The sequence below is a fragment of the Mizuhopecten yessoensis genome, unplaced genomic scaffold, assembly GCF_002113885.1.
Source record: "Mizuhopecten yessoensis strain PY_sf001 unplaced genomic scaffold, ASM211388v2 scaffold2091, whole genome shotgun sequence".
NCBI classification, from domain to species: domain Eukaryota; kingdom Metazoa; phylum Mollusca; class Bivalvia; order Pectinida; family Pectinidae; genus Mizuhopecten; species Mizuhopecten yessoensis.
In genome coordinates this window covers 252,274-273,787 of record NW_018404373.1, presented here as the reverse complement: position 1 = coordinate 273,787, position 21,514 = coordinate 252,274, and the positions used below count along the sequence as shown (strand labels likewise).

The window sequence follows — 21,514 nt, the reverse complement described above, 5'->3', positions numbered from 1 at the left end:
GGTCTATTGTATAGAGCTGGTCAGGTATTTAATTACTAGTTGGTGTGGCTTTCACATCTGATGACCTGTGATTATCCACACGATTAACTGTACTCGGCGTTATTTGCTCCCAACATGCGTTACGCGTTTTGTCCTTGATATTAATTGGGTGATGGTGTTTGTGTTAGTGGCGGCAGTATCGGGTAAACGGACACTGACAGTGGTTTAGTAATGGCCAGGTTTGATGTATTTCCAGATATATCTCCTGATCTCGTATCCCAGTTCCTTCAAGAGAATCCGGAGTTTCTTGACAACTATGTCTTGAATAACGTAGACGAGACTCGTGTCCAGGAATGGTCACTACGCAAAACCAGGTCACCGCGCCTGCCTCGCCAGACGTGGCACCTCACCAATGGTCAGTATGATTTTTCATGTATAACGTTGCTAAGATATCTATGCACATCTTTATTGCCTTTTTTAACACTGACCTCATATTTCACATAAACAAAATGTTTAAATGTGTGGTTTCAATACATGTATATTGTTTTTAACAAGTGCTATGCTTTCAGCGATATTGTGCATTTGTTAAATGCAGTGCAATTCATTACGCTCCTTATTTGATTAAGAGCAAATTTAATGGTTATGTTCCCAATGATCAGCCTAAAAAACTTGTGCAAAACATTTCTGAACGACGCTTCATGATAATTCTCCTGCAAATAACATCGCTTTACAACAGGAAAAACATATTGTACAAACTTAACAAATTCGAACCCACATGCAACACCACTATTGCAAAAAAAACCAATAAATCCTTTAAATTCCATATACTTGCATTACATTTACTGTTATCGTTTTTATAATGTAACGTAGAAACTCTGAAGGTTTTACAAAGGTTATAATTAGGATGAGTAATGAACACAGTGGTTACCACCCCATGTACAATGTCCATGCTTGTTGGCCTAGTCTATTATTAAATTGTTCAAAACGTCATTGTTTAGGTAGTTGGTAAATATGACAATCAACCTACCTTTGTCACAAACATTAGAATATTTACAGGTATTGCTTCAAAGACATTTAGAAGTTCCCTTGAAGTGTACATTGTATAGGTGATTTTGAATTCACTGACCTTTCATTTAATAAAATATTGGTTGTAAACATATTCAATGATGTCCGAGCTTTCAAGATAGCTGTAACAGTACAACTCCGTTATATTACATTTGAACACGAACAAATTCACAGCATGGTTGTTATTGTATTTTACGACATATCTTTTGAATCCTACTCTAGTGCTACTTTTGGATTTTACGGCATGCAAAGCAAGGTCCTGTTTTTCACACTGTGATAATACAAGATGTTGGAATACCCCAGTAGACAGAGCTCATATTTTTGGTTTGATCTCATCGGTTGTTATCTACTGATGAAATAGACGAACTAAAACAAGAATAGGTTTTTAAACAGCTTTATGATGCAGTGTACCTCGTTTTTGGCTGAATGTATTTATGTTACCATATTTTACCGACCTGTGTGTGTGTGGTAGTGTGTTACGTTGATCTTCCGAAAATTTAATCGAAATATTACGCTCTTTAAACGTAAACGTCTTTATTCCATTGTCGACGGCAATAATTGTCCGCCATTGTGGTTCAGTTAAAGTTTTCAGAAAGCAAATTGCACGTAAATTCATGAGTACTGTTCAGTTTAGTTGAAAACATCGCATGTAAATAAAGAACAGAAGTAGGTAGGTAATATAAGCATGCCATACGCATGTGTTCATCTGTTCTCTCCGGTTTCACTTGTTTATTGCGCGAATGGATATATTTGGCTTAAGTTCTGGTGAAAGATATGCATACGTGAAATGTATTTGTGCGTTGTGAGACGTCAGATGAACATGTGTGTCTTGTATTGCCTATATTTTCTGGGGCTGCACATAATAAAACATGTTAAGCTAAAATATCTGTCATGAAGCACCTGGGAAAGAAAATGGGGTCATGTTGCCTTCCCTTTGGTTTTACTATTCTGCGTGGTTAATGTTTAACATATCTACTTGACACTGTGGCGATAATACTGTTATTTAATTTTTTCACATAAGGATTGAGTAATTCATTTTTGGCAAAAGTAGACATTTTGTTCATCGAACAGATGATAGAATACACATAATTTTTAATCATGTTCACCTATGTTGATAATAAGTGAATATTCATCGTGATATTGATCAATTAGTTATATTCCTTTATACTAATTAACGACTAAACATTTCAGTCTATTAACAAGTTAATTATGTAAACATATTCTAGTTTACGGAATAACTGATGTAATAGATATGTGAGAGGATGTAAGTTTATATGTAAATAGGTTAAACGTGTAAAAATAGCATGTCATTGTTTTTTTTGGATTTACACATAACTCATACTTTGTCACTGTTCTGTTACCAAGGGAAAGAATTTATAAAGAAAAGTTTTTAAAATGTTCTTTCAATAAATCAAAATATCATATTTAATGATGTAAAGAATGTATACATCAAATATAGAGATAGAAACAAAGATACGTTGACTGAATGTTAGAACAGCAAGTCATGTGCAAAACGTTTTGTCCTGCTACTTTAACGAAATAACTACTCTTATTAAATATGTATGAAAAATCTGTATTACAATACATTGAAAATTACGTCAATACTACAATGTTTCCAGCACAGTCCCTCATTTTTCATAACGTCTGCAATGCATATTCATATATAATGACTGTATTCATTTATATAATGACTGTATTCATATCTATAATGACTGTATTCATATATATAATGACTGTATTCATGTATAATTTGTAGTCACATGTATGCATATTAATATATAGCATTATAAAGCATGACGCCCCCGCGATGTATTTTATTTGAACAAGAAAATCAGATTTATTTGTTTAGCCCCATCTTTGAGTAAGCCCTTGTCACGAATAGTAAATGTGTATTTGAAATATATTTTCGTTCAAATAATGTGTGAGCTATTGTATTGACATACCTAACCTATAACTGTCAAATCATAATTGATATAGCTCAGCAGAATTGTTTAGCAAGTTTGTTGTCCGATTAAAACGACCTTGAAATATTAACGTAGTTTGATAAAGGCATTGATTAAGCCATTGAACAATTTTTATAAACAGTATAATAAATGAACCTGCGTATATTAAAACTTGATCGTGAAATCAATACATTGTAAGTAAGTGAGGACACAAACATTCACGGGGGGAGGGGGGCTATCCCTAGGCAACTCAACCTTGGCAGCCCCTGTCGTTGCAAGTAATATGTACATATAATATATGCACGCTATGTATGAGAAAAACATACATAAATATATAAACTAAAATTGTTAGAAAAAGGTAAATATTTGAACGATCAAATATATCATGACCTCAACTATCATTTGGATTTTCAAATCGAGATATTGATTTTATAAGTGGGAAGGTTTTTAGAGAGCTTGTTGTTTTCCCCTCATTTTCTTCTTTTTCTGTATATTATTTGTAAAACACTATTTATCATTTACTTCACGTGTTATTTCAAAGTATGTCATTATGTTTCTGTACATTTTTTGTTACGGTATAAATCATGTTGAAAATTTGTCATATTGACCAGCGCTTGGCGTTATAACCTTCGACTTTTAACTTACATTGTTGGCGATAACCATATATAAATAATTATATCTATTTGAAAATGTCATTTAACTGTTTAAATCAAATATTCCCTATTGCAGGTGATAACAGAGAACATTTCCGGGACCCACAAATCTCACAGAGCAAAAGCCGATGGACGGTAAGAATCTAACTTTCTCAAAATATTTCGCCGTAAAATTAAAATAAATCATTTTTTATGTTTCATTAACTTGATATATGAATACCAATCCATCTTTTTAATCATATAGAGGAATGTACCATTAGTTGTCAATGTGTTTTTTATGTCAAATTTTAAAGAAATAAAAACAATGTTTATAAATATCCTAGGCTAAGATTGGTTGAAATGTTATTTTAGTGTTGTAATTTTTAATGGGATATGTTTTCGCCGCAGTTTAAATTCGCCTTATTTTGCCCTTTTTAATGAAGACAAATTTATGTTAACAGCGAATATTATCTCGCAAAATCCTGTGTATCGTCATTACATGTGTAGGTTGATCATGAGGTTAACGCTGGACTTGCATTAAATTTGCCAGTGAAGGGGAAAAGGCTTGGCGAAAGGCTGGGCGAAAGGTTGGGCGAAAGGCTGGTCGAAAGGTTTGGCGAAAGGTTGCCTTTTTACAGCAATTGTTGCACTGTTGTATAATGGTCATTGTTGTATCTTTATCACGAGTGTCTTGTAGTGTATTTGATCTCAATCGTTGCAGACAACGGTGCAATCAAACAAATGGAAAGTGCTACATAAGCTGACAAAGGACTTTAACCTACATACGAGCCGCTCTGAGATCCTTACAGAACTATCCACATGTGCTAAAAATTGTGAGTATTTTTGTGTCGGTGACGTCTGCGCGAGCAAAACATGCCAATCATCTGATTATGCAGCTTGGCAAAACACGAATTTCTAACATTCTTTTATTATAAACCATTTATAAACTAATTCGTGGAATTTGTTTCTCTCGGAAATAATTTATATAATATGTGCACTTTGAGAAAGGTTACTTTAGCGCCTTTTTTTTTTTTTTTTTTTTTAAATATTCCCACCACGAACGACCCTTTGTCAGAGACAGTCTATCACAGCTCAAACTGTTGCTAAGTTGTGTCGGTGGTTTTGCTCTCTAGAAGTCGGTAACAAAAATATTTTAGCAAACGTTTCTAACTGCCCTTTTTCTTTTGTCTTTAACACGCATCTATTAACACTGTTGTAAACTGTATAAGGTTCGCCGCCCGATTTTTTTCCTGTTGGCATTTTGAAACAAAATTCTCTCGGTTTGGAGTTTGGCCACAAATACCTTACAACATACTACACAACTATATATAATATTATTAGCCCAGTGTATTAATATTTCTACTAACTATCATAATTCCTAGTTTTAACGTAATGCTATTAAGCTATTTGGATCGCTCCTCGTACCTATTGGACCCCTATACATATTGTATAAATCTTATTCTTTCGACGAGTATGGTGTGAATGATATGTAAAAAAATCCAATATACATGTATTTAAGACAGACCCATCCTATAAACAAACCACTGGAGGATGACGTGAAATGTATCTAATTAAAGCCATAAAACAGTCCAGACTGGTATTGCAGTGAATATTGAATAATAATGTAAATGTGTAATTACATGATTCAACATAAACCAACTATAGCAAACTGAAAGACCGAAGTTCAATTATGTAAATTGCGTGTTGATTTGATCGTTTAATTGGCCAAATGTGTTTTATTTTATTTTAATGCGTCGTTACTTTTCCTTAGATGTGCTGACAACTTGCATTTTTGTGTTATTGGCCCTTCTGGAGTGTAATCGTTGGTGATTATACAGACTTAAGCATCTCGTTTATATATAATGCTGAAGTTCATTGCTCTCATGGTGTGACGTATGTGTTTCAGGTGTAAATGCCGATGGCTTCAACTTATACCTAACAGATGAACAAAAGCAGTTGCGATACCACACCTCATATCCCACAGGGTAAAGCCATTTTGTCAACATGTTTCGTTCAGATCTAAACAGGAAAACATATCCCACATCGCTTCAATAAATCTTTTAAATAACGGACCATCTTTCATCACACAGACAATATCACCTGATGGGCGTTTTGATCAGAGAACTGAGTTGTATGTATATGTTGTGATCAACGTCTTTTCCATGACAAACTACGACCAATTATTTTTCGTTTTTGATTGTCGAGAATCGTGTCGCTAAAAAGTGTTACAATTCAAAGCGATGGTTAAACTCTTCTTAATCCAATAGAAAAGAGTTAAGTTAACATTTAGGCAACAGATAGATAGTAAACAGAGCACCCTTCGACTGAATAATCAGAGTGAACAACAATAAGAAAGAGAGAAAGGAGAAAGAGAGAGAAAGAAAATGAGAGGAGAAATAAAGCACTTAATTATTCTACGTGATTTTGTAAACAGGAGAGTGCGATCCTCGTCGTTTGTTGGGCGGACAAAGACCGGGATGTCACTTCCAGATTTCGTGGTATTAACGCGAGAAACCATCAGACTTACAGAACTACAACAGGTATGTTGCTATATTTAATGTAATATTATGCACTAACCCTTCTGCATGATCATAAGACATATGTGAAACCAAAGGGATAAAAGAACAGCATTCCTTTCAATGGAAACGTCTTAACTGGTCTTGAGCTTGTTCAAGTTCTCCGAAATAATATCCAACGTTAAGGATGTATGGTTTACTAGCTAACCTACTCGAAGGGTAAGTGAGCTTATGCCATGGTGCAGCGTCCGTCGTCCGTCTGTCCGACGTCAACGTTTTACTTTCAACAATTTCTTCTAAGTAACCAAAAGGCATAGGATGATGATATTTGGTCAGTAGCATGCTGTAATGAAGGGCTACCTAGTTTGTTCAAATGAATAACCTCCATCCATTGTCAAGGCCACAGGGGTCAAATATGTATAATTATTTTAACGACTCCTTCTGAATAACCAAGAGGCCTTGGGTAATGCTATTTAGCTAGTAACATGCTGGGATGAATGGCTAACTAGTTTATTCAAATTAATGACATTGACTTATATCCAAGGTCACAGGGGTCAAAACCTTTCAACAACTTCTTCTGAACAACCAAGAGGCCTAGATTTATGTTATTTGGCCAGTAACACGCTGCGATGAAGGGCTACCAAGTTTGTTCAAATGAATGACATTCTACTATTATCAAGGTCACAGGGATCAAATATGTTAAAACCTTTTACTGACTTCTTCTGAATATCCGAGAGGCCTAGGGTGATGAAATGTTGCCAGTAACATGCTGTTGGATAAAAGGCTACCAAGTTTGTTCAAATGAATGACCTTGAGTTAAATTCAAGGTCATGAACACAGGGGTCAAATGTGTTGAAAACTGTAAACGGCTTCTTCTTTATAATCAAAAGGATCAGGGTGATTATATTTTGCCAGTAACATACTGGGATGAAGGGTTAACAAATTTGTTTAAATGAATGGGCTTCACCCATTTTCAAGGTCACAGGGATCAAATATGTTGAAATCTTAAAAGAGGTATCACGTGAAGAGCCATATTTTTTTAATAAATGTATGTGTTTTATGCGCTTCCACTTATGTAACCTTGCTTTCCCCATATTCATAATCCGTTTTAAATGCCCAGTTTGACCACTTGAATAGCGCCAATAACGTCACCTGACGGTTTTGAAACGAGTCAACTGCAACTTCTTACTGCACTATTGAAACCAAGTAATATGATATCTAAGTCCGTGTTGAAACTTATTGAATCAGTAATTATTCATAATTAGAAGTTAATTGCACACATGCCAATATTGAGAATTTAAATGAAGAAATATCTGTTGGCATATCGGAATTATTTATAGACACCTGAAATATCTATTACCGGAATGTGACCGGTACAAATGATACGGGGCTAAACACCTTTCCTCAACCATGGGACAAACCTTTCTGTAAAAAGGAATATTCACGAGACGAATATTCATTTTCAAATGTTTTCATAAAGTGTATATATGCATTGACAAGTATAAAAAAGAGAAACGCTTGTGATTTTTTCTACTACATTTTACAACTCAATGTCTTTGGCCACTATTTTTTCTAGACCATGCATTATATATATATATTCATGTCTTCACACGCTAACACTTAGTAAGTCATATTAGCCATCACACACAATAAACATTTCTGGCAATACCACTACGTGTACATGTAGAATGTGTGTCAGATATGGAACGTGTTGAGATACTTGATAATTATGTTTTCAATACTTTACAGAGATTAAAGCATACTTTTAAATGGATCCTTTTTATGATGAAACATCTTTTCTTTAATCAGTTCTTTGTATCCGAAACAGAAGTCGTATTTTTCGGCAGCACACGTCATTTTTACAACGTAAACAAATGACTTTTTCCCGCTTTCAATGCATATTCCAATTCTAGAAAAGTCGAAAATTAACTATTTATAGAGAAAAAGTTGTTGCATGATCATACATTCTAAGTCAACATCATGTGAAAACATGAACTATTGAAACATCACAATTTAAAAAATATTTTTGTTATGCGAACCTATTTACTATAAGTAGGTTCGCCTTCCTCAGTTATTCATCCTGAACCGACAAAAAATATACACTTCACCGTGGTACTCCTTTACACAACTTCTGAATAATCTAAAGGTCCAGGGTAATGATATTTGGCTAAAATCATGCTGGTATGAAAGGCTATAAAGTCTGTTCAACTTAATGTCCTTGTTTGACTTTCAAGGTCACATGTGTCACATGTTTAAATCTTTTAATAGAGTCTTTTAAATCAAACACTGGTATTTTGCCTGTAGCTGTATTTTAGTCCACTTTTAAGATTACAAGTGTAAGAATAATACCAGGTGAGCGATTCAGGCTCATTAGGCCTCTTGTTGACGTTCCCTTGCCTCACAGGACCCACGGTATCCAAAGGGACTCGGGGTGAGGACGGACAACGCTCAATCTGTGATAGTGGTACCCATCCTAGACGGCAAGGAGGGGATCATGGGTAAGTTTACTGGCGGATACTGAATACAGAGTTGGTTTCGCGGTAGTGCTATTCACACGCAAAAAAATAACTGTACCCAGTAACAGATCTATATTTTAACTCGTTGAAGAAAAGTGAATATTTGGAAATATTTAAAGACTTCCTAATAAAAGACATGTATGCTTCATTCTTGGTACAAATGTATCAACATTTAATTTCCGGACGTAGTAAAATTTGAGAATTCCTCCATACATAAGTAAAATCATGATTCTATTTTCTTTGTTTTCGTCGACAGGGGTGATAGAAATGTTTAGATATTACGGAAATATACCTTTTAGCTCAGAAGATGAAGAGGTGAGAACAGCTAAATGTTATTGGCAAAAAGTGACGACTCATAACATTCTTCAACTTTAAACCACTAAAATCATCCGAGATAAATATGGTCATTTAATTCTATGTATAATTTTAAATACGATTAAGTTGACAAATAAGTTACATTTTGTAATTTCACAAGATAAATGATAATGCTTTTTAATACTTACAGATTCTTAACTCTTACCATTTGAATTATTTACATTCTCTGTTCAGTTAATTTTGATACACCATTATCCTATATAAGTTGCGGGGATAAAAATGTAACTCTTATATAAATATACTGTAAAGGTACATGTTTTAGCGGTAGTCTTATTTTAGCGCTAAGTTATGATTGCGCCAATGGAAGTTTCTGTAATGTTACACTTCTATATAGAAGATGAAACAATAAAAATGAGTTGTATCTGGCTGAGAGTCAACCCTTCTGTAAACCTATTGTTTCCTATTGCACATTTTAACGGGTGCGCCAATTCATCAATACGCCAATCTGCTAAACTTTGATAATGCGCTAAAATTTGAGTGTGCTAAAAATGCGTACGTTGACAGTATGTCGTTACGAAATTCGTTACTTGAAACACAGTTTCATATTTTGAATACAAAACGTACCAATGCAAAACGATTCGAATTCAGTGTTGTGATGTTTGGAGTAACACTATTGTTGCGATCATTGTTTACTGTAGTACTAAGTAGACCTTGGTGACATCATTGTGTACTGTAGCACTACTCTGACCTTGGTGCCACCCTTTTGTGTGTTGACGTTTTTAGTCCATGGCTTTTTGTACGTAATTTATTCCCAGTTTTTGATCAATGTGTTTGTCCACGATTTGTCCCACGTGTAAACATATAGTGTTGTATTGTAGGTCGCGGCTTCCCTGTTAGTATGGGCCGACATGTTTGTGGAGTATGTCGAGGTAAACTACTGTATTTAGTATAGCTTCACCTTAGTATTTACTAAACTTTTACTTTTTTAGTTTCGTGTGAATCTGGGTGTTATTTCTCTTGCTTGAAGTGTGGATACTAAATTTGATTGATTTTGCTGAAGCTTGGTTTCTAAATTTTCAGTTTTCAGATTTGCCTGATGCTTGAGTGCATTTTTAGCTACAAATTACTTAGTAGAAGCATATAATGTACTTTCTTACTCAAATGATATAATAAAAAAATGGTTCAATCAGGGAATTGTATGCATATATTTTGCTATTTATATCAGAATTTGAGGAAATTTATCATCTGAATCATTTTCAAAAATATACAAATTCTTAACCGAAACTCCATATTTGAACATCAGGAGTTAATACGTTGGAGTATGTCAAGGCGATAGGGACAGAATTAATTTCAAAATAACACCTAACTTAAAGCGAGTGTAGCATTCACCAACTTGCCCGTGAACGGAATGAACCAATGAGCTTTTGGACTACAATCAATTTGGAATCATATTTCGATATTTTAAATAATATGGTTTTAAAGCATTTATTAAGTACACATGGCATGATGTCCTCTTTACGATACAATGCAAATGTTATATTCTTGCTTTTGTAAGAGTACTAGTATCCTAGGAAGGCCATTAAATGTTTACCATATACTTGTGGAACCTTTTCGTTTAATAAAAAAAATGCCGTATAACAGGAATATGTGCGTAGATTTATTGTTGATATGAGTAAATGTGCTCAATATTGAATCACAGTTTTACGACACAAACAAAATGAGTGTTCGTCTTTTTTATTTCAAATCATACCAGACCTCTTTATAATCACTATAATAGACAATATAAACGCACTGTATATCTTCCTGTTATACACAATATTGTGGAATCTTGTTACTCCGGTCTCTGAGCGCCTGGAACTCTCGCATTCAAGAGATTACTAACCTGGAACTAATGTACAACAAATTGGTGTTTCCTGTTCTTAAAAGTATGTAACAAAAGTGTTCACAAAGGCTAGCTTTTGGTTATGTGTGTATATATTGGCCAAGGTGTTGAATCTACGTAAACTATGACACAGACAAAGATAACATAAAAAGTTAACGTTACATTTATAGAAAACCAACTTGTCCGGACTATCGAGATTCCATTGTTTTGCTTGAGCTTCATATATTTGTTTAAATCTATTCACTCTGTTTGCACGGTTGATCCCTTTACTCATCTGTACGTAAATAAATCTCTGATAATAACAGATCTGTTATTTCTCTAGCGAGCAGACAATATGATCTCCTGGGGAAGTTTCGGCTATTTCCATATAGAGGTATCACGTGACTTTGTTGTCCAGTGAACATTGATGTTGTGCAACAATGTTGTAGACAATATTGACAACTTTTAGTTGATATTGGTAACCTGACAGAATACCAAGTCTAGCACAAACCGCATTATGTTAAATCAACAAAAAATGTGTCTGTATTATCCTTATCACAAAATCAAGCTGTATGGCTACTTTAAGACTTAATCTAAGCTAATATTGATGTAATTTTATCTGAAAAGAAGCATATACAATATTAAGTCGTGAGGTTACCCAAACTAAAGCGATTCATTGACGTTGAGTAAATTTGAATCAACCTGAATAACTCTATTTTCAGCAACAAATATATTGTTAGTTTTCTTGAATCACATGATACCCATGATACTGAACAAAATGAAGCAGTTATCGGTATAATCTGATTAAATGCGTAAAAATCATATATCTGTATTCAACGAATTACGTGTTCAGGTGTTATTAATAGAACTGAAATAGAATTGAATTTTATTTCTGCTTCTTACATATTTTTTATGCATGACGTAATATCTCTTTAAAGGGGACGTATAATAAATGTTTCTAACTAACAATTAATTGTAAAACATTTTAATTTTTTACCATTGGTTCAATTTGCAAATTACAGTGTGTAAAATTCAATTTACATTTTAAAACAGCAGATGATTTTTTTTAACCTTTAAAAGCTGAAAGTTAATAATGGTTCCTGATGAGTATTGTTACTTGATATTGAATTATACATTGTAAATATAACAATGAATAGTATTTTATGCCTATCGATACCTCAAAGATGAAAAGTAACAGTTAATTATAAATCTTTATTATATGTATTTTGAAAGACAATTTATTTTCGGTGAAGATGGAAATGAGAACGTCCCGTATTTTCATTGAAGATAAATTGCTAATAACTCAAACGTTGAGTAACACCATTGTTGATCATTCACAGCTGTATAACAGTATGGCGAAACAACGGAAACTCAACGACTTCCTTCTGGCCGTTACAAAGTAAGCTTACATTTAAATGAACTTATCATTTTCCAGCATTAAAACAGTTAAGAGCCGAAACAGTGTTTTAAAACATCAACAGATTGGTCTATTAGCATCGTGTGGAAAATAATCTTTTCATTCTGTACCTTAGATGCAAAGGAACTTATTAACTAGCTGCTGTAAATACGATGTAAATGCAATTTAGAATTACTACAGAGACAACCTATTTTGTACACTACAGGTCAATATTCCAAGATATCGTCAGCATGGACACGGTTATAATGAAGATCATGGTAAGAAACTAACTACGGAAATAGAAAAAAGAAGTATATGTCATATTTTAAAACAATATAGAGCTATAAAATATGATAAGAGAACTTTGTTGTCAGTTTATATTAGACAATCTGACAAATGTCCTATTCGTTAACGATTTAAATTGTTTTACATTACACTTCACATATGGAATCAGACGTAATGTTAACGACGGAATATTATAATACTAAGAAGAAGCTGCTGCAAGGCTTCAGATTATATTTACATTTATCGGACTTCCTTTTTTAGGACAGCAAACGACATATTATCTGTATTTGTTAACCTATTATGTTTGTTTACATAACGTGTTTAACCATTAATAATCAACGAAATGACTTTTGTTTTAGAATTACGCAAAAAAACTCGGAAATGCCGATAGAGCATCGCTGTTCTTGCTTGACTCCAACACAAACGAGTTGTACGCAAGAATATTTGATACAGGAAAGGCAGACGAGAAAGTTCCTCAGAAAGAAATCAGGTGAATTCCCATGCCAGTTGACCCCGTAAAGTCTGTATACGATAATAAGAGGATACATAAAAACACCTTCTTTTCGGTTGGGGTAAGGGTGAGGGTAAGGGTGAGAGTGGGTGTCATAATTTATTATCTCATCAAAAAAGTAATAATACAAGGTAAGATTACTGTTGTATATAAGGTATACAACGACTACTTATGGTTATGTAAACTGAACTCACAAAAGTTTTCCACTAAATACAATAAGCTTAGCCTACTTCATTATGGCATCGTCAAGTATAAAATACGGACTTATTATTATAATTATTCAAGCTTTCACAGTAAATATACTTGACACATAAGCACACTCGGATTTCCGCCATTATTCATATGGTAATGCCATCATTGTTCAGCTCTACATCTCTATAATACATACAGGAGTACAGTGGTCTTATATTAAATCTAACAGAACTCTCTAAAATATAATACCACTTAAATAAGTAGGCTTACAGTAACTGTATTCGTCTGTTTCCGTTGAGGCAATATGACAGTCTGAAAATTTGAATTTCAAGTAATGTTACAATTTCCCTTAACACATATTATGTTGTCCTTTACAGGTTTCCGATGGATAAAGGAGTAGCCGGTTTTGTAGCTACGACCGGAAGTATACTTAATATCGCTGATGCATACAACGATTCCCGGTTTAACAGGTGTGTATAGTGTATATGTATTATTTGTATTGTACCATTGCACTTTGGTTTATCGAACAAACATTAATCTGTCCTTAATTTCGTTCATGATTTAACTGTTACACAGTTGAGCCAGGATACTTCCGTTGAGCATGTAGCTCAGACGGTTACTCAGAATACTGTCGTCGATTATATTTGTATTTGTTTACTTCATCTTTATTTATTTATTTTGCATAAAGGTTACACAAGGTATATGTTTTCTGTTCAGAAATGATCCGTCAAAGCTCCAGTCATGCTAGAAAAAACCCAGTTTCCATTGCGCAGTAACAATTTTGGCAGTGGTACAAGGATCCTTAATTTTGTTTACCGTCAACATTTACTACCCAAATACGTCACAGCATAATACTTCCTCTTCATTGTGAATAGTGTTATTTCAACACGTTTTTTTTTTTTTTTATCATATATGATGTCTTATTACACCGGCATTTGAAATTGAGTTTTACCATATAACGACATGTCTCGGTGATTTATAGTTAATGTGTGACATGATGTTGATACACAGGGATGTCGATCAGCAGACTGGGTACCGGACCAGCAGTATTCTCTGCATGCCAATATATATACGGGGCAGGTAAGAAAAATTCTAACAAAATAGGCCATCAAATAGTATTCAATCGATTCACGGGGAACATACAATTTTTGCATATGAAAACTCTCGTCCACTTAACGAATAAAAACACCATAAGTTTTGTCGTAACCAGCTTTATTTGTGGTCTTAGTGCTTTGGCAGAAATTTTTATTGTCCAACCAATATAACTTTATCCCTAACGTGTTGTTTAATAGAGTATAACAGCTCCAAACTATTTCGTTCAGTTATTTCTGTAACAGTAATACTGTCTCGCTATCAGTACAGGGATTTCTAATGTGGTATAATCCGAAGAAAGATTAGGCCACATTGTAAGGGAAAGAAAACAAACTATAAACCGGATCATAGCTGACTTAATATGGAACACACATGTAATCTGATTAAAACTAAATTTACTACGTTTTCTAAGTATTAATACGTAGATCATCAATGTAAAACAACTTTTGGTTTTAATTGAATACATAGAGCATTGTAGGAACAAAATCACTAGATATAAGAAGAAATGAATCACTTGTTTGAACATTTTGAAAGCCAAAAGAAAGTAAACTTTTTAAGGCATCATATGTCCACTTAGTCCACTAAGGACTTCTCAGTGTTGCTCAGTGTCAAAAGGATTAATAATGCATCAGAAAATAATATCTGATTTAAGTAAAATACACATAGACTGGCATTTAATCGTTCGTATCTAGATTATTGTACGATTGTCTTTAATATCTGTCTTTAATGATAGACGTCGATCTCATTGTTCACCTTGAGGCCTTACTTGTAATAAAGAGAACAACTCTTTCACCATTCATTTCAAATGAAATGAAAGTGTAATGTGTTCAAATATTCAAATATAATAGAACGAACAAAAACCATATTCACTTCGAAAATAATGTGAACTACAAACACGATTTTCATGTTTTTGAACTTTGATTCACGGTTTGGTTGAATTACTCTAACTGTTTTACTGATTATGTGTAATGTTCGCAATAAATATAACACAACGCTGATTTCCTTGTTAAATTTATTTTTGTCATCAATCTCTAATATACGCCATTGTTTTATTGCGAAGTACATCAAAGTGCCCAGACTAACGAAGGTTATATGTGCTTGACTTGTTTCAGCATTATTGGTGTGGTACAGATGGTTAACAAGATAGACGGGAATTTCAACAGGGCCGACGAGGAATCGTTCGAAACTTTCGCTATCTATTGCGGGTTAGCTCTGCATCATGCCAAGGTTAATATAGAAAATTTCCATTTATTTATAAGCTTTCCACTTAAAAAACGTTCTAAACAGTTTTGGAAAATATTTTCATTAAAAATTGATGCAACAGTTCTAGCTGTTCGACTAACTGTCAGATGTTCTTTGAATTGACCGTTATTTTTATTTTAGAATACTTTACGAGAACTTTAATATGAGTGATAAAAAATATACAAGAACGTCAATTTACTTTAAGTTTTGATGGAAACGCGCAGAAAAAATAACTACACTTACATATTTTCCATCACATAAATAATGGCATTGTGACATCATTGACGTTAATCCAGATCATACAAGCGTTTTATTTGATGTTGTATCAATTCATTGCAGCTGTACGATAAGATCCGTCGATCTGAACAGAAGTTCAAGGTCGCCTTAGATGTGCTTTCATACCACAGCCAGGGAAGTGAAGATGAGTATGCAGCGGTCAAGTCCATCACCATACCAATGGAACTTCCGGAAATTATCGAGTGCGTAATAATTATTTTTAAGCACTGAAAAATAAGATAAAATAAAGTTTGGTATTATAATTTATAAATATATTTGAATAATTTTGGATTAGCGTACAACTTAGTTCACATGACGAACTGGGATATTTCGAACACTTATTAAATCCTATTGAAGTTGATTTCTGATATCTCGAATATGTAGCATGGTTCCATTGTTTAAACAAGGCGTGGATCAAATGTTCTTTCACTTTACAAGTGCGCTTAAGTAAACTTTACAATTCTACTTGAACTTTACTAGTGTACTTTCACTTTACATGTAAACATTTACTTTGCAAGTATAATTTCACACCTAAGTATGCTTTAACTTTACAAGATTATTTAAACTTTACAAGGATACTTTATTTTTACAAGTGTTCTTTCACTTTATAAGCATATTTTGACTTCACAAGTGTGCTTTCACTTCGAATGCGCTTGTAACGTCGATGGGGTTTTGATTAACGTTTTGGCACCATTCGGTAACTCCTGCCACAATGTTTAGTACCACTATTTGAACATATTATTCAGTAATTTATGTGTGCGTGCAGTTACAATGATTTTATATCTGCTATCTGCTGATGAGCCTTAAACAATTTCTTTTGTTTACAGTTTTGACTTCTCTCCATGGTCAGTCACCAATGACCACAAGCCCGTGTATGTGCTCTACATGATCAAAGATATATTCGAAGGCACGCGGTAAGCATAAAACATTTTATTATCATTCTTCAAAAAAAATGAATGTATTTAGTAAAAATATTTTTAGAGAATTTGAGGTCGACACAATTTGTTTTAAAGATGATTAAATCATAATAAATATATATATATATATCAAAAAATCTTTCATTTCTTTAACTTCACTTGATCGCACCCTACTTCTTTTAATTAATATTGTTATGCCAGATGAATTTGTGTGGTTGCTTAGTGCTATGTTTTTACATCTTTACGATGCTTTCAACTAATTATTAAGTATCATCAATTACGAAAGAACAACCTGTTGTTGTAATTATTTTTTAAACATGCATGTTTCTTGCTGTAGAAAACATGCTTTGATACCTTATGTGTGATGCATGCCACTCGTTACAATCGACAAAGCTTCGCTGATATAGTTTTTATTAGGTATTGAAAAAGGTTCTACACTTAGTAAAGATTAAATTTACTTACTATGCTAATCTACTTATGACAAATCTTTTTATGTAAGCGAATGATGTACCGTGTATTTGGTAACTAATTGCACGTGTTTATGCATTAGCTTCTAGTTCTGTAGTGTATTATTGAAGCCGGCAGTGATTATATAATGCGGAATTCATCAGACGTATTCTAATATCCTCTGACCATCCAATATCGTAAAATCTTTCACGCAATTAAATTATTGAAAATGAAAACACTAAATCTTTCTTACAAAATAAACATTTTTTCTCATCAGACACAGTCGTGATTTTACCTAATAAAATTCAAGCTAACTTTGGCTATACAATAATCTCTTAACTTTCTTTTCAGCTAACGTTTTCTCTTGCCTGCAAATTTTGACATTCAGAGACATTTGCCTTAAATATGTCAATTTGTTTGCATTTTATAGCAAAATATTCTTTAAAATACAATAAATAGTCTGCGAGAAAAATATCCAAAGAATGTCATTTTGCTTTTTGCAGTGGAGGAGAAAATGAGAAAAGGTATATAACAATATGCATACTAAATCACCCGCCGACTTGGCTTTCTATATACAGTATCATGTTCGCTATTTGTAACTGTTTATTTGGTCTTCTGATAGAGAAGAATCAATTATTTAAATTCTGATTGGTATTTTGAAATATGAAAACAAACTTCTTTTTCTCATTTTCACTTAAAGTAACTGTACTATGTTTATGGATCTTGGAATGTCTGCCTTGAATCTCTCACTGAGCGATCCTCTAACACATGGTTACCTGTGAAGATATACACAGATGTAACATATGTACTTCCAGTCAATATTTCTAACTTCCGTATATATAAATTCCTTTCACTATGGTTGTTGCATCAGTCCCTTTCGCTGTACATAGTTGTTGACCAGGGTCTTTATCGATCAAACGTGCCGGTATCATTCCAGTATTTAACTTGGAGATATTCTTCAAGTTTACATGAACAGAATAAAAAAAAATCCATTATATGATTGGTTACACAGTAGTTGATCTTGAATCCAACCAATGATTTTAGGACGTAATATAAATGGATTGAATGTTAAAGTATGTCAAACATGTTAAAAACTATAAACGACTTCTTCTGAATAACCAAAATGGCTAGGGAAAGGCTATATGGCCAGTATCATGCTAGGATGAAGGGATACCGAATTTGTGCAGATGAATGACCTTTGTCCATATTCAATGTCACATAGGTCAAATAAAAAGGAATATTTAAACAACTTCTTCAGAATAACCAAATTGGCTAGGGGGAGAGATTTGGCCGGTAACATGCTGGGAGGAAAGGCTATCAAATTTATTTTTGTGAATGTCCTTGACTCACTTTCAAGGTCTCATTTGGTCAAATGATTATAATCCTTTAAAGCATCTAATTTTAAACAAAAGGTGATGTTTGACACTTTGAATGCTTAGATGAAGGACTATAAACTTTGTTCAATTGAACGACCCTGTTAGACTTTCTAGATCACAGGAATCAAATGTGTTTAAATCAATTAACAATCTCTTTTGGATGACTTAGAGTCATACTGAAAGTTTGCCTGTATATTTATGCTAGTCCACTTCTAAGTTGAAAAATCTCAAATTAATACCAGGTGAGAGAAGCAGTCCATTTAGGCCTCATGTTTATATAAAGGGTGGGATACAGTGGGTTATTTTTTAATGATGCAAAGGTGGGAGAAACGGTGAATTTTATATCATTTAAAAAGAGGTGCAGAAGACAGGAGTTTTTATATAGAGAAGAGTTGGCAGAGAATTAGAAAGGTGATAGAAGATTAAAAGATATTCATTCTCAATTATTTAAATATTTCTTAAGACAGAATATGATGCTTCCTTCTATGTAAATCTTATAAAATCGACCATATAAAGAAACTTCAAACTGGAAAATATTTTCATGACAATACTTTTAGGTATTCAAATAAGTACTACCATTAGTTATATATTTACTGTTAAACTGGTTTGTATGGCATCTCAATTATATATTACTCAAAGCTAGTAACATTATTCATGTTAATGTTATAAAGAGGGTTTTTTTCTTTGGAAACTTCTTACGTAATCTTGACTTAAATAAGCTACCCTAGATCTATTGCTAGTCAGTGACGTATCTAAACATTCTGCACTCATTAATTCGTATTCTCTGTCGGAGTTGAAACAAGTGTATACCTTTATGTCATAACTTCTATTGTAGTGTAGAAACTATAATCTGTGTGGTGATTTAACGTATTTCGATATAGACGCGGGTTACGCTTCAGATATTCTGACTCAAAATGTAAACGGAATGTATGTTAACCTATATTTTTATTCAACTAAAAACTGAATAATACTACACGAAAAGTGGCGCTGCTCACTTATTCCTTATTTAAAAGACGTCTTCTTCAATAATATCATACTATCAAACTTGCAGAGCATTCGAACACTCAATCTATTCAGTCAGTACAATGCTTTGCTACTTTAAATTTTGTACTATTTCTAAAATTTTCATTTTATATTTTATTTAATGTTATTTTATTTAGCGCTTAAAGATATATTCTAAGTACTTGCTTTCTATCGTTATATCTCGATACAAGGTTGCTGATAAAGAAACTTTTTCAATCGGTACAGTAAATTATATAATTCATATATATATATTCATGTTACTCATTATTTCATTTTCATTACTTCCTAAAAACCCAAGTCCCATCTGGAATTGGTTACCTCCTATCACTTCACAAAGCCTGAGGGTCGTTTCAAGGATGCCTTGTCATTGCTAGGCAACCCGTGTAATGACCTTTGGCATGCGACCTTTCACCCGAAGATGTATCTTTGTGCTCCCATCATAGTCTTCCTCTACTATCAGTGTATGATATATAATATCACTGTGCATTCCACCGTTTTACTTTTAATCTTCACTCTCCCGTTTTATACATTTATTTGTTTGATTTGCTTGACAAGGGCAATTGCGAATGCGATAATGATATTTGTCATGAACATTACATTTATTCTTAAATTCTTTTGAAATGTATGTTTTCTTTGCGAAAATTTGCTATAATATCATATTGATTCTAAATGTATTCACCTTACATTCATTCATTCATCATTCTTTTTTGAATAATGCAAGTTGTCGATAAAATGTTTGACTAATGACATGTTTATTTCATATTTAAATCTCCCAACAGGATCACTGTTTAGATTTAGTTGTCTGTTCCTTTTCAATAAGCACTTTGTTTATCAACCTTCAGGTACGACATCAATGACATCGTGCGGTTTACATTGACCGTGCGTAAGAACTACCGCAATGTTCCTTACCACAACTGGGCACACGCCTTCTCTGTAGCCCATGCTATGTTCACGGTGCTCAAAACAGCCAAACATGAGTTCTCTCCCTTTGAGGTAAATCGTTCACGTTTATAGAATAGCCGAATCTACGCCTACTCACATGATTAGAATCATATAATGAACATGAATATCCAGTATGTTCTGTTTAACATTAATGTTTAGAAACATTTCTTGCGGGGATTTTTTTTCCAGAATTTGAAATAATTTTAAAAAGGGGTCAATGATATGTGTTCAAGTTTATTCAAGTATTGACTACTCATTTAAAAAAGGTAAAATGCATTTGTCCACGTGATGCATACTGGTTTTTATCCAGTGTATAAACACGTATTTAATTAAGATTGTTTAGACAATTACTATTTACTCCTTTATCTGTGTACCGAGTCCGTTTTTTCTCATTACATTAATGTTCATATATGATTGTATTCACAAACTTAAATGAATTTGTAATAGTGTTGATCTTTTCAAAACAAATTCTCTCGCAGAGTCTCGCGTTGTTTGTGGCATGTCTTTGTCATGACCTTGACCACCGAGGAAAAACGAACGCTTTTATGGTAAAGAGTGCGTCTCCATTAGCATCCATTTACTCTACCTCAACAATGGAGCACCACCACTTCAACCATACAATCACCATACTGCAGGTAATAATAAAATCAGTAAACTTTCATTGTGAGATCTTTCTCAAAACTTCAAATCATTTCTCATCTGGCCCCGTCATTTCTCATCTGGCCCCGTATTCACGAAACCGTTCCCATGCTCAAACCTAGATTCTGTGCAATTCCAATTTCTTGTGCCAATGATAAATTAATAAAATCATCATATTTTGTCAATGATATGCGAGATATTTTGAAAGCCGAATACTGTTTACAATGGACTTTTTGACCGTGTTACGCGATTTAAGCTGGTTACAAGAAAGTCGGCTTGAGCACAAAACTCATGCTTGAGCACGAGAACAGTTTCGTGAATACGGGCACCAGGATGCATCAAAATCAGA

The 21,514-nt window shown here is 33.5% G+C and overlaps 1 protein-coding gene across 4 annotated transcripts in view; it reads left to right on the top strand.

Annotated features, from left to right (window-relative positions):
* LOC110445147 (probable 3',5'-cyclic phosphodiesterase pde-5) overlaps window positions 1-21,514 on the top strand; it is a 107,865-nt gene that overhangs the window by 78,302 nt on the left and 8,049 nt on the right. For 3 of the 4 annotated variants that reach the window (XM_021489574.1, XM_021489572.1, XM_021489575.1), the window contains 19 exons: window positions 236-394; window positions 3,717-3,775; window positions 4,341-4,452; window positions 5,526-5,604; window positions 6,054-6,159; window positions 8,540-8,633; window positions 8,908-8,966; window positions 9,845-9,895; window positions 12,168-12,226; window positions 12,450-12,501; window positions 12,868-12,998; window positions 13,589-13,681; window positions 14,223-14,291; window positions 15,416-15,530; window positions 15,885-16,024; window positions 16,649-16,735; window positions 17,689-17,709; window positions 20,427-20,577; window positions 21,006-21,161. In XM_021489574.1, the coding sequence (XP_021345249.1) occupies window positions 236-394; window positions 3,717-3,775; window positions 4,341-4,452; window positions 5,526-5,604; window positions 6,054-6,159; window positions 8,540-8,633; window positions 8,908-8,966; window positions 9,845-9,895; window positions 12,168-12,226; window positions 12,450-12,501; window positions 12,868-12,998; window positions 13,589-13,681; window positions 14,223-14,291; window positions 15,416-15,530; window positions 15,885-16,024; window positions 16,649-16,735; window positions 17,689-17,709; window positions 20,427-20,577; window positions 21,006-21,161 (1,793 nt within the window). The remainder of the gene's footprint in view (window positions 1-235; window positions 395-3,716; window positions 3,776-4,340; window positions 4,453-5,525; window positions 5,605-6,053; window positions 6,160-8,539; window positions 8,634-8,907; window positions 8,967-9,844; window positions 9,896-12,167; window positions 12,227-12,449; window positions 12,502-12,867; window positions 12,999-13,588; window positions 13,682-14,222; window positions 14,292-15,415; window positions 15,531-15,884; window positions 16,025-16,648; window positions 16,736-17,688; window positions 17,710-20,426; window positions 20,578-21,005; window positions 21,162-21,514) is intronic. The other variant, XM_021489573.1, reaches the window with a different exon arrangement.